Source organism: Haliotis rufescens, unplaced genomic scaffold (genome assembly GCF_023055435.1).
Source record: "Haliotis rufescens isolate VD_foot unplaced genomic scaffold, xgHalRufe1.0.p SCAF_129, whole genome shotgun sequence".
NCBI lineage: Eukaryota > Metazoa > Mollusca > Gastropoda > Lepetellida > Haliotidae > Haliotis > Haliotis rufescens.
This window is the reverse complement of record NW_025963812.1, coordinates 477,022-493,406: the sequence shown is the minus strand read 5'-3', so window position 1 is coordinate 493,406 and position 16,385 is coordinate 477,022. Positions and strand designations below refer to the sequence as shown.

Below are 16,385 nucleotides of genomic sequence, written 5' to 3'. Positions count from 1 at the left end.
GCTACCTAATAGTCAACATAACTGGTGACTATATCTGTTTAAGATATCTGTTGGCTCCTAAAAATATAGGTTTTCATATTCATGTTAGGAATCGCTTGGCTCTCTAACAAAAAAACGAACTTAGCTGGCTGATATTCTTGTTCAGTGTCTGAAATAGCTGCCTGCCCGCTTTCCAGTGGCTGGTATCTGTCAGAATACGTGAAATTTTTTCCCACCTGCCTGACTGTCTGGTAGAAAATGTCAGCACTTATTATTGTATGTATTTTGACAGTCAGTGTGGATATACTGTACTCAAAGAGACATTTATTGTAAATCACAACTGATTGTCTTTCTGAGTCGTGTTAACAGTGCCTGGTTAATATTACCTGGGCCCCCTTGCACAAAGCGATCTTAGCGCTAAGATGATCTTATCTCCCATACATTAACATTAGCTTACAATTGTCTTAGCGCTAAGATTGTTTTGTGCAGGTGGGCCCTGCTGTGTTACAAACTTTGAAAGCCTGCTTCTGATTGGTGCTTCTTGAGAAGCTGACCAATCGTGGTTGAGGTTACAGTTAAGGAATTCTGTACCAAAATTGAGACATGTTGTTTTTTTAGAATAGCTAATTATTTTTGGAAAGGCAACAAAAATAGAAGGGAGAAAATGAATAGTGATGTACCTCCATGGAAGAATGATGAAATCTGATTGGTCCACATGATTTTGATAAAATACTGTGTATCCCGCCTTGGAGGGGAATATATTTCAAAGCTGGTGAATGAATCCCTTATACCCCACCATGAGCAAGTCAGGCTGCACGTGGATTTCTGAGAGGCAGAATAAATCCCTTATACCCTGCTTCAATGCTAAAAGCTGCACGCTTTTTCTCAGTCAATGAAAGCAGTGTCCAACCCATTGCTCGTTTAACGCTTAAAAAAATCAAATCGCCCCTCATAAAAAAATCAAAGCGCGATCTGTCGTGCACAGTAATTTCTTGTATAGTCACTTACTTTATCAGCTGTTTATCCCTACCTTTAGATTCAATACTCACTCAATCTTTAATCAATAAACGAAGAAAGACAGTTCACAGCAAACATTGTAAACAACTGTCGAAGACCGATCGATAACAACCAGAAGTTCGAACACGAGTGACGTCCCTTGGGTTGCTGAATAAATTATCGATAGGATTGGCATAGGAAACGAAATTTGATTTACTTTAGTAGAAAACATATCAAAACTTTGATCAAAATTATGTTGTATCTTGTTGTTTAGTAATCAAAAACCTTTGACAAGATGATTAAAAACAATAAATATTCTATCTTGAATAGTTCTGAAAATATTTTTGAGCATTTTAGTTCGTTTTATATTCGTTTCTGAAATCACACACTATGAATCGTCATAGCAGACGATCTTTTGAATAGTGAATGACCATGTCGTGCAAAAAAAAAAAGAATTACAGACTTTTTTAATCAAAATAGAAAAATGCACAAAGCATTGTCATTCATTTCAGTTCTTTATTCAGATCTGTTACACTTTTATATGATGATGTTCCAGTACATAACACAAAATAAGACATTTTTGAAGAAAGCAATTATCCCCCCTACTTTTTCAAAATCCCCCCTATTTTTTACATGATGGGGGGGGGGACAAGTCTCCCCTTGATTTTCAATTCTGGGTTGGACACTGGAAAGTCACGTGACATAGCACAAGTAAACCTCAGCTCAATCAAACAGCTGTTTTCTATCAATTTTGAATTTGTTTAATTATTTTACCTTGTCACATTAAAACATGTCAGTAGCATAAATTCATTGCAGCAGGATCACTCGGGGTACATGGGGTTTTATACGTCCCTTGTTAGGTTGTATACCACCTGCCTCCGACTCGTTGTATAAAACCTAATGAGGGACACAAAAAAAAACATGTAGGCCTTCACCTGTGATCCTGCTGCAAGTTATAATCTACTTCAGCATGTGTTCGAATCCCGGTTCGCCCCGATTATGTTTCTAGGTTTGTCAGCACCATACCCATGCCAGCGGTAGAAACTAACAGTTTCAGTCCACTAGTCCTTATAATGATAACATATGGCAAAAACCTTTAAAAAGGGCAAATTTCTACTAGTCCTTAGGATACCTTAACTATTGGGCAGATTGGCAAGAACTACAGGACTAGTGCCAATTTCTAGCCCTGCGTGCTCGTGGGTTTCACCGAAGTGGTAAACATCTGAGACCTGTATCACTTCAGGCTTTCCTCCCACATTAAGCTGACACGCCGTGATATAACTGGCATACTGTTAAGTGGCGTTAAACCCAACTCACTCACTCACTCCAGCATGTTTTTACAAAGTGGGCCTTTAACCCTCAGTGCAGGCTAGCTACATTTATGAGTCACTGGCCCGCCGAGCTGGGAGTAAATATTATCTCAGGCGCTGTCCTTGTTTCGGCTTGTGATCATCTGTATGATTTAATGTTTCTAATGCTAAGGAACGCTTGAGATGGGCGACAGTTAGGGTGTCATTGATCGGGAAGCTTAGTGTTGATATATTGACTCAAATATGTCATGATACCTCAATATTATTATAATATTAGTAATTTAGTATTAACAGCGGTAGGAACTAACAGTTTAGTCCAATAGTCCTTATAATGATAATATATAGCAAAACCCTAAAAATGGCAAATTTCTGCTAGTCCTTATGATACCTTAACTATTGGGCAGTTCAGCAAGGACTACAGGACTACTGCCAATTTCTACCACTGATTTATATTTATAAATTTATATTGAAACAGTATTGACATTATAATAATAAGCTATTTATATTGCCTATTATTATTATTATTATTATTATTATTATTATGATTGATGATGATGATGATGATGATGATGATGTCAATACAGTATCCATACCTTAAACACTTATCACTACATCAAGCTTGTGATATACGATGACATGCCTAGCCAGTAGCCACAGAGTATTCACAGTGGTGGGAATTAAACATGAAAGTCAAGGTCATACCCCTAGTGTTAAAAATTACAGACTTCAGGGGTCCCTAGATATAAATGCTACAGCAGAAATCTCAAGGACCTCAGCACCCCTATTAATTTCACACACTGCATATATCACGTGACAAATATTCCATAAAATAGGGTATACTACTCAAAATATGTTTAGCACCACCCGATTCTTCATATTGCAATAGTTAATCTGTCACATTATAGTTATATGATTTAGTTTAGATCCTCAGTCTATCATCAAGGATATGTGCTAACAGTGTCATGCAATCTGTCTGTTTTTGACATGTGGCCATTGCGATATTACCCACATATTCCTTATCCTGGTAGATACGTTTTTGTTTTGCAAGATGTGAGATCCTAAATGGTGACAGTATACAGGTGATAGCTTACCAGAATTCCTGACTGTATAACAAGGAAAAAGACACACAGGTTATTTACTGGGAGTTTCAAGGATGAAATATGCATCAGTGATTTTCAAGACTTATTATGCCATGTTAATTATTAAGGATTAAGTCTGTCTCTCAGAAATCCACGTGCAGCCTGACTTGCTCATGGTGGGTCAGGATACATAGTATTTTATCAAGATCATGCTCACACTGTTTAATCAACAGGTTAGGTAGTGTTCCATTTCTCTTTACTTGTCCTAGGTATGGAAGTTGGGATTTTAGTTGTAAGTTGTGAAGATTTGTCCAGCTTCGTGAATAGGCCGCCTGGCTTCCAAAGGAGATAACGCTAGTTGCAGACCATGACGTCACAATCAAATGACATCACTAATCTCTCTGCCACTGAAGCATTTTCACTCTACTCTTTACACTCTTTACTATGGTTTACAAAGCCTGTGAGTCTTAAGGGATGGTGGGGTAGATTAGTGGTTAAAGTGTTCGCTCATCACACTGAAAACACGGGTTTGATTCCGCACATGGGCACAATGTGTGAAGCCCATTTCTGGTGTTCCCCATCAAGATATTGCTGAATATTCCTAAAAGCAGTGTGAAACCATACTCACTCACTCACTCACTCACTCACGCTAGAATCTTAAACTTCATTGACTCACAGCAAAAAAATGTGTAGGTTTCTGTTTTCCAGAAACCTTCCGGAAACCCTCCCACTTTGAATCTGGCCTGGATACGTTCCGAAAACCTTCCCCCAAAAACGTCAAAATTTGGGGGTGTATTTTGTTCAATTAAGTGTGAAACACATAAAAAATATTTGAAACTTACCAAGAAAACTGAAGATTGCTGACGGTTTCCCGAAGGTTTCCTGAAGGTTTCTAGACGGTTTCTAGACGGTTTCTAGAAGGTATCCGTGCCGTATTCAAAGTGGGAAGGTTTCCGGAAAGCTTCCAGAAAACGGAAACCTGCTTTTTTTTTGCTGTGACTCTTGTTGATATAGGGGAGGTCGGGTAGCCTAGTGGTTAAAGCGTTCGCTCATCACGCCGAAGACCCGGGTTCGATTCCCGACATGGGTACAATGTGTGAAGCCCATTTCTGGTGTCCCCCGCCGTGATATCGCTGGAATATTGCTAAAAGCGGCGTAAAACATACTCACTCACTCACTTGCTGATACAGTTGATAAAAGACACTGGGGTAAGATTCTGTACAAGTCCTCAGATGGGCATGTTTGCCCAGTGGTCTGAGGCTGAGTTGGTCACTCTACAGAGCTGCATCCATCGATGCTGAACTTCTTTCCCCTGCATCTCCTTTGGCTTGTCTCTCAAATTATGCTGGCACTCCGTGTTAGCAGCGTCAAACCCAACTCCCTCCCTCACTCCCTCACTCACGCACTCACTCACTCACTCACTACTGTGTACAGGAAAGAGAGGATGAAGGAGACCTTGGACCTGCTGCTACGTCGCGGCGCCGACCCCAACGCCTCCGGTGTTCCGATGCCAGTGCTGTTCTTTGCTATCAAGGCGGCGGATGTGGAAATGGTTAAAGTCCTCCTCATGAAAGGAGCTTCGACGGAAGCCAGGCTGCCAAAAGAGGTAGGAAGTGGTTATCGTATACATCTCAAAAACCACCGAGTCTTTCCTCTCACTAGAATTAATCGGACATGGCATGTTTAGTTAAGGACCACCTGATTCCTTCATGTTAGACTTAAAGAATAAAAGAATTGGTTCTCAGGAAATGGTTTTTGAAAATATAGTGCGGGCGGGCATTTTGGGGGGGTTTTTTGGTTGTTCAAACTAGTATTGTGGCGAGGGTCATTTCAACTTTATTTGCAGAAATTATTAAACTTTATTCAAGGAAAACAGATATAAATCATGTTTATGTATGGAAATAGTTATTGGAACAGTTTTTTAGGACGAAATGCGAAGTTTTATTGTCAAATGCTGGGCTGGCTATCGGTTGACATCGCCAGTGGAAGCTGAAAGTGAAACAACTGGAAAAAAAATGTGAGATCTTCGACTCTGTGTATAAGACGACCCCCCTTCTTAACCCCCTCATTTTAGGTATGAAAAACTCGCCTTATACACAGTGATATAAGGTATGTAACCAACAAACAGTTGTGTAATCAATAAACAGTTGTGTACAATCAACCTCGGAAAGGGCCTCCCTACATAAATGTATTCCTTGATGAGTAAAATACTGGAATACAGTATTTGACTACCGTTGGACTTTGAATATGTAAGGATTTGGGTTGGTTTTTTAAAAAATGGAAATAAAAACAAAACGTGCGGCAAACTTTATGATGATGTGGTAGCTTTACCATAATTAATGCCATGTCAAAGATATGTGGTCCTGTATCACTTCATGCTTTCCTCCCACACAAAGCTGATATGCAGCGGTATGACTGAAATACTGTCAAAGTGGCATTAGACCCCACTCACTCACTCACTCACTCTAGACTGTACAATATTGTCACATCTGGGGTGCAAGTTTTGCATGCCGAACGACAAGCAAGTACTGTCAGAGGGATGACATCTTGAAGTGCTGTATTATTAGATTGGGAACACTGTATGGTTTGATGCACATATGAACATACTGGTGTGTTGTGTGAACCAATGCAATGAGGGGCGGTCTGGTAGCCTAGTGGTTAAAGCGTTCACTCGTCACGCCGAAGACCCGGGTTCGATTCCTGACATGGGTACAATGTGTGAAGCCCATTTCTGGTGTTCCCCGCGCTGATATTGCTGGAATATTGCTAAAAGCGGCGTAAAACCACACTCACTCACCCAATGCAATGAACACATCACACGTGACGTCATAGATCCATTACTCGAGATGCACCATTTGTCTCGTGCAGGATTAGCGTGTAAAGTTTGGAAATCATGTGCAGCATATCGTGATAAGAATAAAGACACTGTGGTAACACGTGACTGTTAGTTTTGTCATTAAGTGGTACACATTGGAAACATCTCTTCTCAGCATACATACTTCTCTATATGTTTCTATGGTTCGCGTTTCGTGTGGCGGTGGGTATGTATGTAACAGGCTGGTTGACAGAGGACATACACTGTGTATTCCAGAAGGGCAGCTTGGCCCCGCTGCACATCGCCTGTGCAATCCCCGGGGAGGAAGGAGTGCAGATCACCGAGCTGCTGCTGAATGCACTTGCTGACCCCGACGTCCGTGCAGAGGAAGACGATTCCTTTCTCAACAAGATCTTGGTGAGATTAACTTTATCACTTTCAATCCAGTAGACGGCCTTCCGCATTCCCCATACCAGGAAATTGAACAGACAGACGTAAAACCTCGCTCGCTCACTCACTCACTCACTCACTCACTCACTCACTCACTCACTCACTCACTCACTCACTCACTCACTCACTCACTCACTCACTCACTCACCCACCCACCCACCCACCCACCCACTCACTCACTCACTCACTGGGTACAATGTGTAAAGCCCATTCCTGTCCGAATGGGCATGTGGTTACAAGGTGGAGGAGACGTGGTTCTCACGGTCGATCGACCCTGTCACTCTCATGTACACACCAGAGGTTAAGAAAACTCATACAGCAAAAACAATGGGAGTATTATGTAACGAACCTGGTCCAGAAAATAATATGAATAATTGCTTTACCTAAAGTATTTTCTCACACTGAGTAGATTTTCTGAAGCGCTTGTTTAATCTGCAACATCATCATCATCTGATTTTCTCAGGAGGAGGAGTGGAGCAAGGATGTCCTGTCGGAGGAGAGTAAAGCTCTGCTTGGTGGGAGGACACCATTACAGATTGCCTGTGCACGAGATGACAACTACAAGGTGAGTGTCCAACGAATACACACATCAGATGCTTGTCCAATGATTACACACATCAGGTGCTTGTCCAACGAATACACACATCAGGTGCTTGTCCAATGATTACACACATCAGGTGCTTGTCCAACGAATACACACATCAGGTGCTTGTCCAACGATTACACACATCAGGTGCTTGTCCAACGAATACACACATCAGGTGCTTGTCCAACGAATACACACATCAGGTGCTTGTCCAACGAATACACACATCAGGTGATTGCCCAACGAATACACACATCAGGTGGTTGTCCAACGAATACACACATCAGGTGGTTGTCCAACGAATATACACATCAGGTGGTTGTCCAACAAATACACACATCAAGTGAGTTTCCACTGAATACACACATCAGGTAGTTGTCCAACGAATACACACATCATATGAGTGTCCAATGAATAAACATATCATATGAGTGTCCAACGAATACACACATCATATGAGTGTCCAATGAATACACACATCAGGTTGTGCCCAATGAATACACACATCAGGTGGTTGCCCAACAAATACACACATCAGGTTATTGCCCAACGGATACACACATCAGGTGGTTGTCCAACGAATACACACATCATATGAGTGCCCAACTAATACACACATCAGGTGGTTGTCCAACGAATACACACATCATATGAGTGTCCAACAAATACACACATCAGCAGCCACCCTTACCAATAATGTTCACCAACTACCTTCATTATTTTCATGTTTATTTTATTGGATTTTATACAATATTGGATAAATAACTAATAATTATAAGTTTATTTTATTCTCAACCTTATGCTTGAAATAAAACTTCCATGTTCAGCATGTGTTTAAAGAGGTCTGATATTGTTACTTCAGCATGTGTGTAGAGTGGCCTGACATTGTTACTTCAGCAGTGTGTAGAGCGGTTTGATATTGTTACTTCAGCATGTGTGTAGAGTGGTCTGATATTGTTACTTCAGCATGTGTGTATAGAGGCCTGACATTGTTACTTCAGCATGTGTGTAGAGTGGTCCGACGTTGTTACTTCAGCATGTGTGTAGAGAGGTCTGACATTACTTCAGCATGGGTGTAGAGTGGCCTGACATTACTTCAGCATGTGTGTAGAGTGGTCCGACATTGTTACTTCGATCTGCAGTGTGTAGAGTGGTCTGACATTGTTACTTCAGCAGTGTTTAAAGTGGTCTGACATTGTTACTTCAGCATGTGTGTAGAGAGGTCTGACATTGTTACTTCAGCATGTGTGTAGAGAGGTTTGACATTGTTACTTCAGCATTTGTGTAGGGAGGTCTGACATTGTTACTTCAGCATGTGTGTAGAGTGGTCTGACATTGTTACTTCAGCATGTGTGTAGGGAGGTCTGACATTGTTACTTCAGCATGTGTGTAGAGTGGTCCGACATTGTTACTTCAGCATGTGTGTAGAGAGGTCGGACATTGTTACTTCAGCATGTGTGTAGGGAGGTCTGACATTGTTACTTCAGCATGTGTGTAGAGTGGTCTGACATTGTTACTTCAGCATGTGTGTAGAGAGGTCTGACATAGTTACTTAAGCATGTGTGTAGAGAGGCCTGATATTGTTACTTCAGCATGTGTGTAGAGAGGTCTGATATTGTTACTTCAGCATGTGTGTAGAGAGGTTTGACATTGTTACTTCAGCATTTGTGTAGGGAGGTCTGACATTGTTACTTCAGCATGTGTGTAGAGTGGTCTGACATTGTTACTTCAGCATGTGTGTAGGGAGGTCTGACATTGTTACTTCAGCATGTGTGTAGAGTGGTCCGACATTGTTACTTCAGCATGTGTGTAGAGAGGTCGGACATTGTTACTTCAGCATGTGTGTAGGGAGGTCTGACATTGTTACTTCAGCATGTGTGTAGAGTGGTCTGACATTGTTACTTCAGCATGTGTGTAGAGAGGTCTGACATAGTTACTTAAGCATGTGTGTAGAGAGGCCTGATATTGTTACTTCAGCATGTGTGTAGAGAGGTCTGATATTGTTACTTCAGCATGTGTGTAGAGAGGTCTGACATTGTTACTTCAGCATGTGTGTAGAGAGGTCTGACATAGTTACTTAAGCATGTGTTTAGAGAGGTCTGACATTGTTACTTCAGCATGTGTGTAGAGTGGTCTGACATTGTTACTTCAGCTTGTGTGTAGAGTGGTCTAACATTGTTACTTCAGCTTGTGTGTAGAGAGGTCTGACATTATTACTTAAGCATGTGTGTAGAGAAGTCTGATATTACTTCAGCATGTGTGTAGAGTGATCTGACATTGTTACTTCAGCATGTGTTTTAAGTGGCCTGACATTGTTACTTCAGCATGTCTGCAGAGTTGCTCGTCTACTCCTGGAACACAAGGCCAACCCAAGTCTTCTGTGCAATGGATTCTCTGCCCTTGCCCTGGCCATCACCAGTGGGAATGATCATGTGAGTATATTCCCAGTCATCACATTTCCGTTACCATATATGTTGGGATTTCTATCTCTACTGTTGTTTTCAGGACTGTACAATACATTCAGTGTAATTTGCAGTAAATTGTTGCACAGATATAACACATACGTCCTGGGGTTAGAATAGTTCCTCAGCAACCCATGCTTGCCGAAAAAAGGTGACTATGCTTGTCGTAAGAGGCGACTAACGGGATCAGGTGGTCAGGCTCGCTGACGTGGTTGATGCATGTCATCGTATCCCAAATGCGTGGATCGATGCTCATGATATCAATCTCTGGATTGTATGGTCCAGACTTGATTATTTACAGACTGCCGTCATATGGCTGGAATATTGCTGAGTGCGGCATTAAACAACAAACAAACAAACAAATACATGTACGTCCTGATTTACTCTTTGCAGGCTATTGATGAATTGTTGCTGTATGGAGCTGACCCCAGCCTCACTCTGACTCACGGTGTTGGCAGCGCCCTCTGTGTTGCCACTTCCACGGAACATGAGCATCGGCGGACAATAAATGGAAGACTGCAACTTGTAAGTTGACAGAGAAGAAAATGAACTGACTGTGATACACACTTTAATAGGGTGTCCGTGGGGATAGAAGTCCCCAGCAATATATGGTGCGGGTGGCCCAGTCTAGACAGGCTTTGATTCGCTGTGCAGAGTTGCGTCCCTTGGCCACGCCAGAAACCTATCATTGTGGGTTCGAATCCTGGTTCACCCCGATTATGTTTTGTCAGCACCATACCCGTGCTTGTGGGTTTCACCGAAGTGGTAAACGTCTAAGACCTGCATCACTTCCAGCAATATATGCTGGTTGGACGAGGTGACCAAATGGATTGAGTTATCAGACTTTGTAACTTGGTTAATTGTAACCCCGACAACGAGGAACGTTGCTCATAATATCGATCACTGGATTTCCTGGTTCTGATTATTTACAGACTGTCGTCATATAGCTTAAATAATACTGAGTGCGGCTTTAAGAGACAAACAAAGAAAAAAACAAATCATATGTACTGACTTTGATATGTGTGTTCATGGTATATTCTGTTCCTAGGTGGACAAACTTATAAGGGCCGGCGCCAACATTCTTGCTCCTATTCCGATCGGGCCGAAGAGAATCCAGGGCACGGCAGTGGACTATGCCTACTATATGTTCCACCAGGTGAGAGGCAGGTGTTTTACTGCATGCATGCCACACTTCCCTCGTTGTTTCTCCGTATACTGGGGGCACTGGTGGCCCAGTCGTCTAAGGCACTTCGATTCGCTGTGCAGAGTTGCGTTCCTTGGGCTCGCCAGAAACCTATGATTGGGGTTCAAATCCCGGTTCGTCCCGATTATGTTTCTAGGTTTGTCAGCACCATACCCATGCTCGTGGGTTTCACCGAAGTGGTAAACGTCTGAGACCTGATTCACTTCGGGCTTTCCTCCCACATTAAGATGACACACCGTGATATAACTGGAATACTGTTAAAAGCGGCGTGAAACCCAACTCACTCACTCACTCTCTGTATACTTGCATGAACACAGTGGTGGGAGACAGGGATTTATCTACGACAGCTCAGAGTCCGATATTCAGCCCCAAGTCTGAAGCAAATCTCAGTGAACCTTCCCAAATTGGAATTTAAAATTTTACATGTCACTTTATTTAAGAAATAGGCGACAAGTGGGAGTTGTTGATCATGCAATTTTGTACAGCCTTTTTTACAATGTTGATAAAATGTACAAGCTTTAAAAATAGTTACCTTAATTTTAATAATGATGACTCCCTGAAGAGAATCCGACCTCGGCAATGTCGGACAAGTCCATTTTATGAACAGGTGGGTTAAGTTTGGTATTTCCCGCATATTCTCACAATCCTCACGTCGATTATCTGTACCTTTTCTCTGAAAACTGATTATCATATCTCTCCCCGGGACTTTTGAATGCAATCTTTCGGCCTCTGCGTTTATCTGCGTAGCCCAGATACATCTAGGGGAAACAACTCACCCGACACTTGCCCCTAAAAAATATAATTTTATGACGTCATTAAGTTACCATCCCATATTCGAATCTCGAGAAATGAAGTCATGATAGAACAATGTTTTATCTTGAAATAAACTATGCTTCGTTTTTCATTACTCTTTGCGATTTATCACTTATCACTTATATTATAATTTATAGTAATAACAAATGTTATTGCTTTGGAGAAGTGACTTCTATTTCACTGATAACAGGACCAATGAACAACAATGTCTTAAATATCAGTGTTCGAAATACCTGCCTGCCCGACCGTCCGAGACGGGTTGATTTCAACTCGGGCTGCCAGATTTTCAAATCCCCCTGCCCGACGGATGGGTTATATTTCATATGTGACAATATTCTAAATATTTCCCGATGATAATCATTAATTCACATGTAAAGATGAATGATAAAATGTAACCAAAAAGAAATCCCGTTAGCTTATCCTATGATATGGTTATAGTGGGCCGGCAGGTTTTGGTCAGGGCTGGCAAGTATTTCAGCTAGCCAGTCCTGTGGTCTGACTGAAAATTTTGGGAGTTTCATACCCTGTTAATGTTTAGTTTTACATTTTTTAATGTAATGAAATATTAGAATAAGCCTGAATTTAAGAAAATATAGACATTTCATGAAATCCCAATTTTGAACAAAATTATGTTTTTTCCCCAATTTTCTGCCAAGGGCTTTTAGTTTGGAATCCCGGATAAATCCCTGGGAGAAGATATTATCATGGCATGCTGTTATGAAGTATATTCCCTGGTACATATGTGCACCAGTCGATGCTATATTTTGTCACTTAGGACATAGCCATAACCATTTCTGGTTGGGGGGGCACGGGTGACTCAGTCGTCTAAGGCGCCACGACTCACTGTATATGCTTCCATGAGAACTGGACCATCTTCCCAGCAGAACTCTCTTTTATAAACTTGAATATAATTTAACAAATGTTATATTTGAGATAACACTTTCTTAGTAAAGGACAGATTTTTGGGGTTGAGTCCCATTCGAGAGTGAGGCACCTAATTGCAATTTAACCCACTCAGCCACAAAGGCTTCCACAAAAATGAAAGTCCGACAACTGGTAGTCTGGACAGGACTCAACCCTAAAAAAGAACGAGAATCTGTACTTCAGTAAGAAAGTGTTATCCCAAACATAAATTTTGTTACATTTGACCACTTACTAAATGGCATGCATGTGTTCATTGAATATAATTGTCAGAAATAGAGTTCCTATGCACTGTAAACTCCTGAAGATTTCCTGTTTTCAAATCCAATTAAGCATGTTTGTTCACCCAGTCCGATTGCATCCCACACTTGTTGTACAATGAGCATCTACTTCATCCGGGGTGTGATGGGGTAGCCTAGTGGTTAAAGCAATCGCTCGTCACGCCGAAGACCTGGTTCGATTCTCCCCATGGGATAAATGTGTAAAGCCCATTTCTGGTGTCCCCCTCCGTGATATTGCTGGAATATTGATAAAAACGGCGTAAAACAATACTCACTCACTTCCCCCACAGTACACCTGAGTGTTGCAGCATGTCACTGTTCTGTTGTCCCAGGATCGACGTATTGCACACATGCCCTACCACGCACTGACCCACGCGGAGCGGGAGACGTACAACGCCCGCAAGAAGCTGTTGGCACATGTCGGGGACATCATGCGGGGCAAGGCTGTAGAGCGGGAGCGGCGACGCCTTGAGGAAGAGTTCAGGGAGGGACAGAGGAGTGAGTTTGGGGGGGAGGAAGAGTGAGGAGTGGGGGGAAAGAGAGGAGCGAGTTAGGGGGGTAGAGAGAACTGGGTTTGGGGGGAGAGAGAGGAGTGAGTTTGGGGTAGAGAGAGGAGTGAGTTGGGTGGAGAGAGGAGTGAGTTGAGGGGAGAGAGGAGTGTGTGGGGGGAGAGAGAGAGAGGAGTGAGTTTGGGGGGAGAGAGAGGAGTGAGTTGGGGGAGAGAGAGGAGTGAGTTGGGGGAGAGAGAGGAGTGAGTTGGGTGGAGAGAGGAGTGAGTTGAGGGGAGAGGAGTCTGTGGGGGGAGGGAGAGAGAGGAGTGAGTTTGGATGAGTGAGTTTGGGGGAGTGAGAGGAGTGAGTTGGGGGGATTGAGAGGAGTGAGTTTGGATGAGTGAGTTTGGGGGAGTGAGAGGAGTGAGTTTGGATGAGTGAGTTTGGGGGAGTGAGAGGAGTGAGTTGGGGGGAGTGAGAGGAGTGAGTTGGGGGAGAGAGAGGAGTGTGTGGAGGGAGTGAGAGGAGTGAGTTGGGGGAGAGAGAGGAGTGAGTTGGGGGAGAGAGAGGAGTGAGTTGGGTGGAGAGAGGAGTGAGTTGGGGGAGAGAGAGGAGTGAGTTGGGGGAGAGAGAGGAGTGAGTTCGGTGGAGAGAGGAATGTGTTGGGGGAGAGAGAGGATGCGAGTTGGGGGAGAGAGAGGAGTGAGTTGGGTGGAGAGAGAGGAATGAGTTGGGTGGAGAGAGAGGAGTGAGTTGGGTGGAGAGAGAGGAGTGAGTTTGGGGGAGTGAGTTTGGGAGAGTGAGAGGAGTGAGTTGGGGGGAGAGAGGAGTGTGTGGAGGGAGTGAGAGGAGTGAGTTTGGGGGAGTGAGAGGAGTGAGTTGGGTGGAGAGAGGAGTGAGTTGGGTGGAGAGAGGAGTGTGTGGAGGGAGTGAGAGGAGTGAGTTTGGATGAGTTAGTTTGGGGGAGTGAGAGGAGTGAGTTGGGGGGAGTGAGAGGAGTGAGTTTGGATGAGTGAGTTTGGGGGAGAGAGAGGAGTGTGTGGAGGGAGTGAGAGGAGTGAGTTTGGATGAGTTAGTTTTGGGGAGTGAGAGGAGTGAGTTGGGGGGAGTGAGAGGAGTGAGTTTGGATGAGTGAGTTTGGGGTGGAGAGAGGAGTGAGTTGGGGGAGAGAGAGGAGTGAGTTGGGGGAGAGAGAGGAGTGAGTTGGGTGGAGAGAGGAGTGAGTTGGGTGGAGAGAGGAGTGAGTTGGGTGGAGAGAGGAGTGAGTTGGGGGAGTGAGAGGAGTGAGTTGGGGGAGAGAGAGGAGTGAGTTGGGTGGAGAGAGGAGTGAGTTGGGGGAGAGAGAGGAGTGAGTTGGGTGGAGAGAGGAATGAGTTTGGGGAGAGAGAGGAGGCGAGTTGGGGGAGAGAGAGGAGTGAGTTGGGTGGAGAGAGAGGAATGAGTTGGGTGGAGAGAGAGGAGTGAGTTGGGTGGAGAGAGAGGAGTGAGTTTGGGGGAGTGAGTTTGGGAGAGTGAGAGGAGTGAGTTTGGGGGAGAGAGAGGAGTGTGTGGAGGGAGTGAGAGGAGTGAGTTGGGGGAGAGAGAGGAGTGAGTTGGGGGAGTGAGAGGAGTGAGTTGGGGGAGAGAGAGGAGTGAGTTGGGTGGAGAGAGGAGTGAGTTGGGTGGAGAGAGGAATGAGTTGGGGGAGTGAGAGGAGTGAGTTGGGTGGAGAGAGGAGTGAGTTGGGTGGAGAGAGGAATGTGTTGGGGGAGAGAGAGGAGGCGAGTTGGGGGAGAGAGAGGAGTGAGTTGGGTGGAGAGAGAGGAATGAGTTGGGTGGAGAGAGAGGAGTGAGTTGGGTGGAGAGAGAGGAGTGAGTTTGGGGGAGTGAGTTTGGGAGAGTGAGAGGAGTGAGTTGGGGGGAGAGAGGAGTGTGTGGAGGGAGTGAGAGGAGTGAGTTTGGATGAGTGAGTTTGGGGGAGTGAGAGGAGTGAGTTGGGGGAGTGAGAGGAGTGAGTTTGGGGGAGTGAGAGGAGTGAGTTGGGGGAGTGAGAGGAGTGTGTGGAGGGAGTGAGTTTGGATGAGTGAGTTTGGATGAGTGAGTTTGGGGAGTGAGAGGAGTGTGTGGAGGGAGTGAGAGGAGTGTGTTTTGGGGAAGAGAGGAGTGAGTTTGGGGAAGAGAGCGGAGTGAGTTGGGGGAGAGAGAGGAGTGAGTTGGGTGGAGAGAGGAGTGAGTTTTGGGGAGTGAGAGGAGTGTGTGGAGGGAGTGAGAGGAGTGAGTTGGGGGAGTGAGAGGAGTGTGTGGAGGGAGTGAGAGGAGTGAGTTTGGATGAGTGAGTTTGGATGAGTGAGTTTGGGGAGTGAGAGGAGTGTGTGGAGGGAGTGAGAGGAGTGTGTTTTGGGGAAGAGAGGAGTGAGTTTGGGGAAGAGAGCGGAGTGAGTTGGGGGAGAGAGAGGAGTGAGTTGGGGGAGAGAGAGGAGTGAGTTGGGGGAGAGAGAGGAGTGAGTTGGGTGGAGAGAGAGGAGTGAATTTGGGGGGAGAGCGGAGTGAGTTGGGGGAGAGAGAGGAGTGAGTTGGGGGAGAGAGGAGTGAGTTGGGTGGAGAGAGGAGTGTGTGGAGGGAGTGAGAGGAGTGAGTTGGGGAGAGAGAGGAGTGTGTGGAGGGAGTGAGAGGAGTGAGTTTGGGGGAGTGAGAGGAGTGAGTTGGGGGAGAGAGGAGTGAGTTGGGTGGAGACAGGAGTGTGTGGAGGGAGTGAGAGGAGTGAGTTGGGTGGGGAGAGAGGAGTGAGTTTGGTGGAGAGAGAGGAGTGAGTTGGGTGGAGAGAGAGGAGTGAGTTTGGATGAGTGAGTTGGGTGGAGAGAGGAGTGTGTGGAGGGAGTGAGAGGAGTGAGTTGGGTTGGGAGAGAGGAGTGAGTTTGGTGGAGAGAGAGGAGTGAGTTGGGTGGAGAGAGAGGAGTGAGTTTTGATGAGTTAGTTTGGGGGAGTGAGAGGAGTGAGTTGGGGGGAGTGAGAGGAGCTT

The 16,385-nt window shown here is 44.5% G+C and overlaps 1 protein-coding gene across 2 annotated transcripts in view; it reads left to right on the top strand.

Moving 5' to 3' along the window:
* Positions 1 to 16,385, top strand: part of LOC124110873 (ankyrin repeat and MYND domain-containing protein 1-like) — a 53,258-nt gene that overhangs the window by 11,757 nt on the left and 25,116 nt on the right. For both annotated transcript variants that reach the window (XM_048394048.1, XM_048394047.1), the window contains exons 7-13: positions 4,799 to 4,970; positions 6,456 to 6,596; positions 7,093 to 7,194; positions 9,540 to 9,647; positions 10,071 to 10,202; positions 10,726 to 10,833; positions 13,229 to 13,394. In XM_048394048.1, the coding sequence (XP_048250005.1) occupies positions 4,799 to 4,970; positions 6,456 to 6,596; positions 7,093 to 7,194; positions 9,540 to 9,647; positions 10,071 to 10,202; positions 10,726 to 10,833; positions 13,229 to 13,394 (929 nt within the window). The remainder of the gene's footprint in view (positions 1 to 4,798; positions 4,971 to 6,455; positions 6,597 to 7,092; positions 7,195 to 9,539; positions 9,648 to 10,070; positions 10,203 to 10,725; positions 10,834 to 13,228; positions 13,395 to 16,385) is intronic.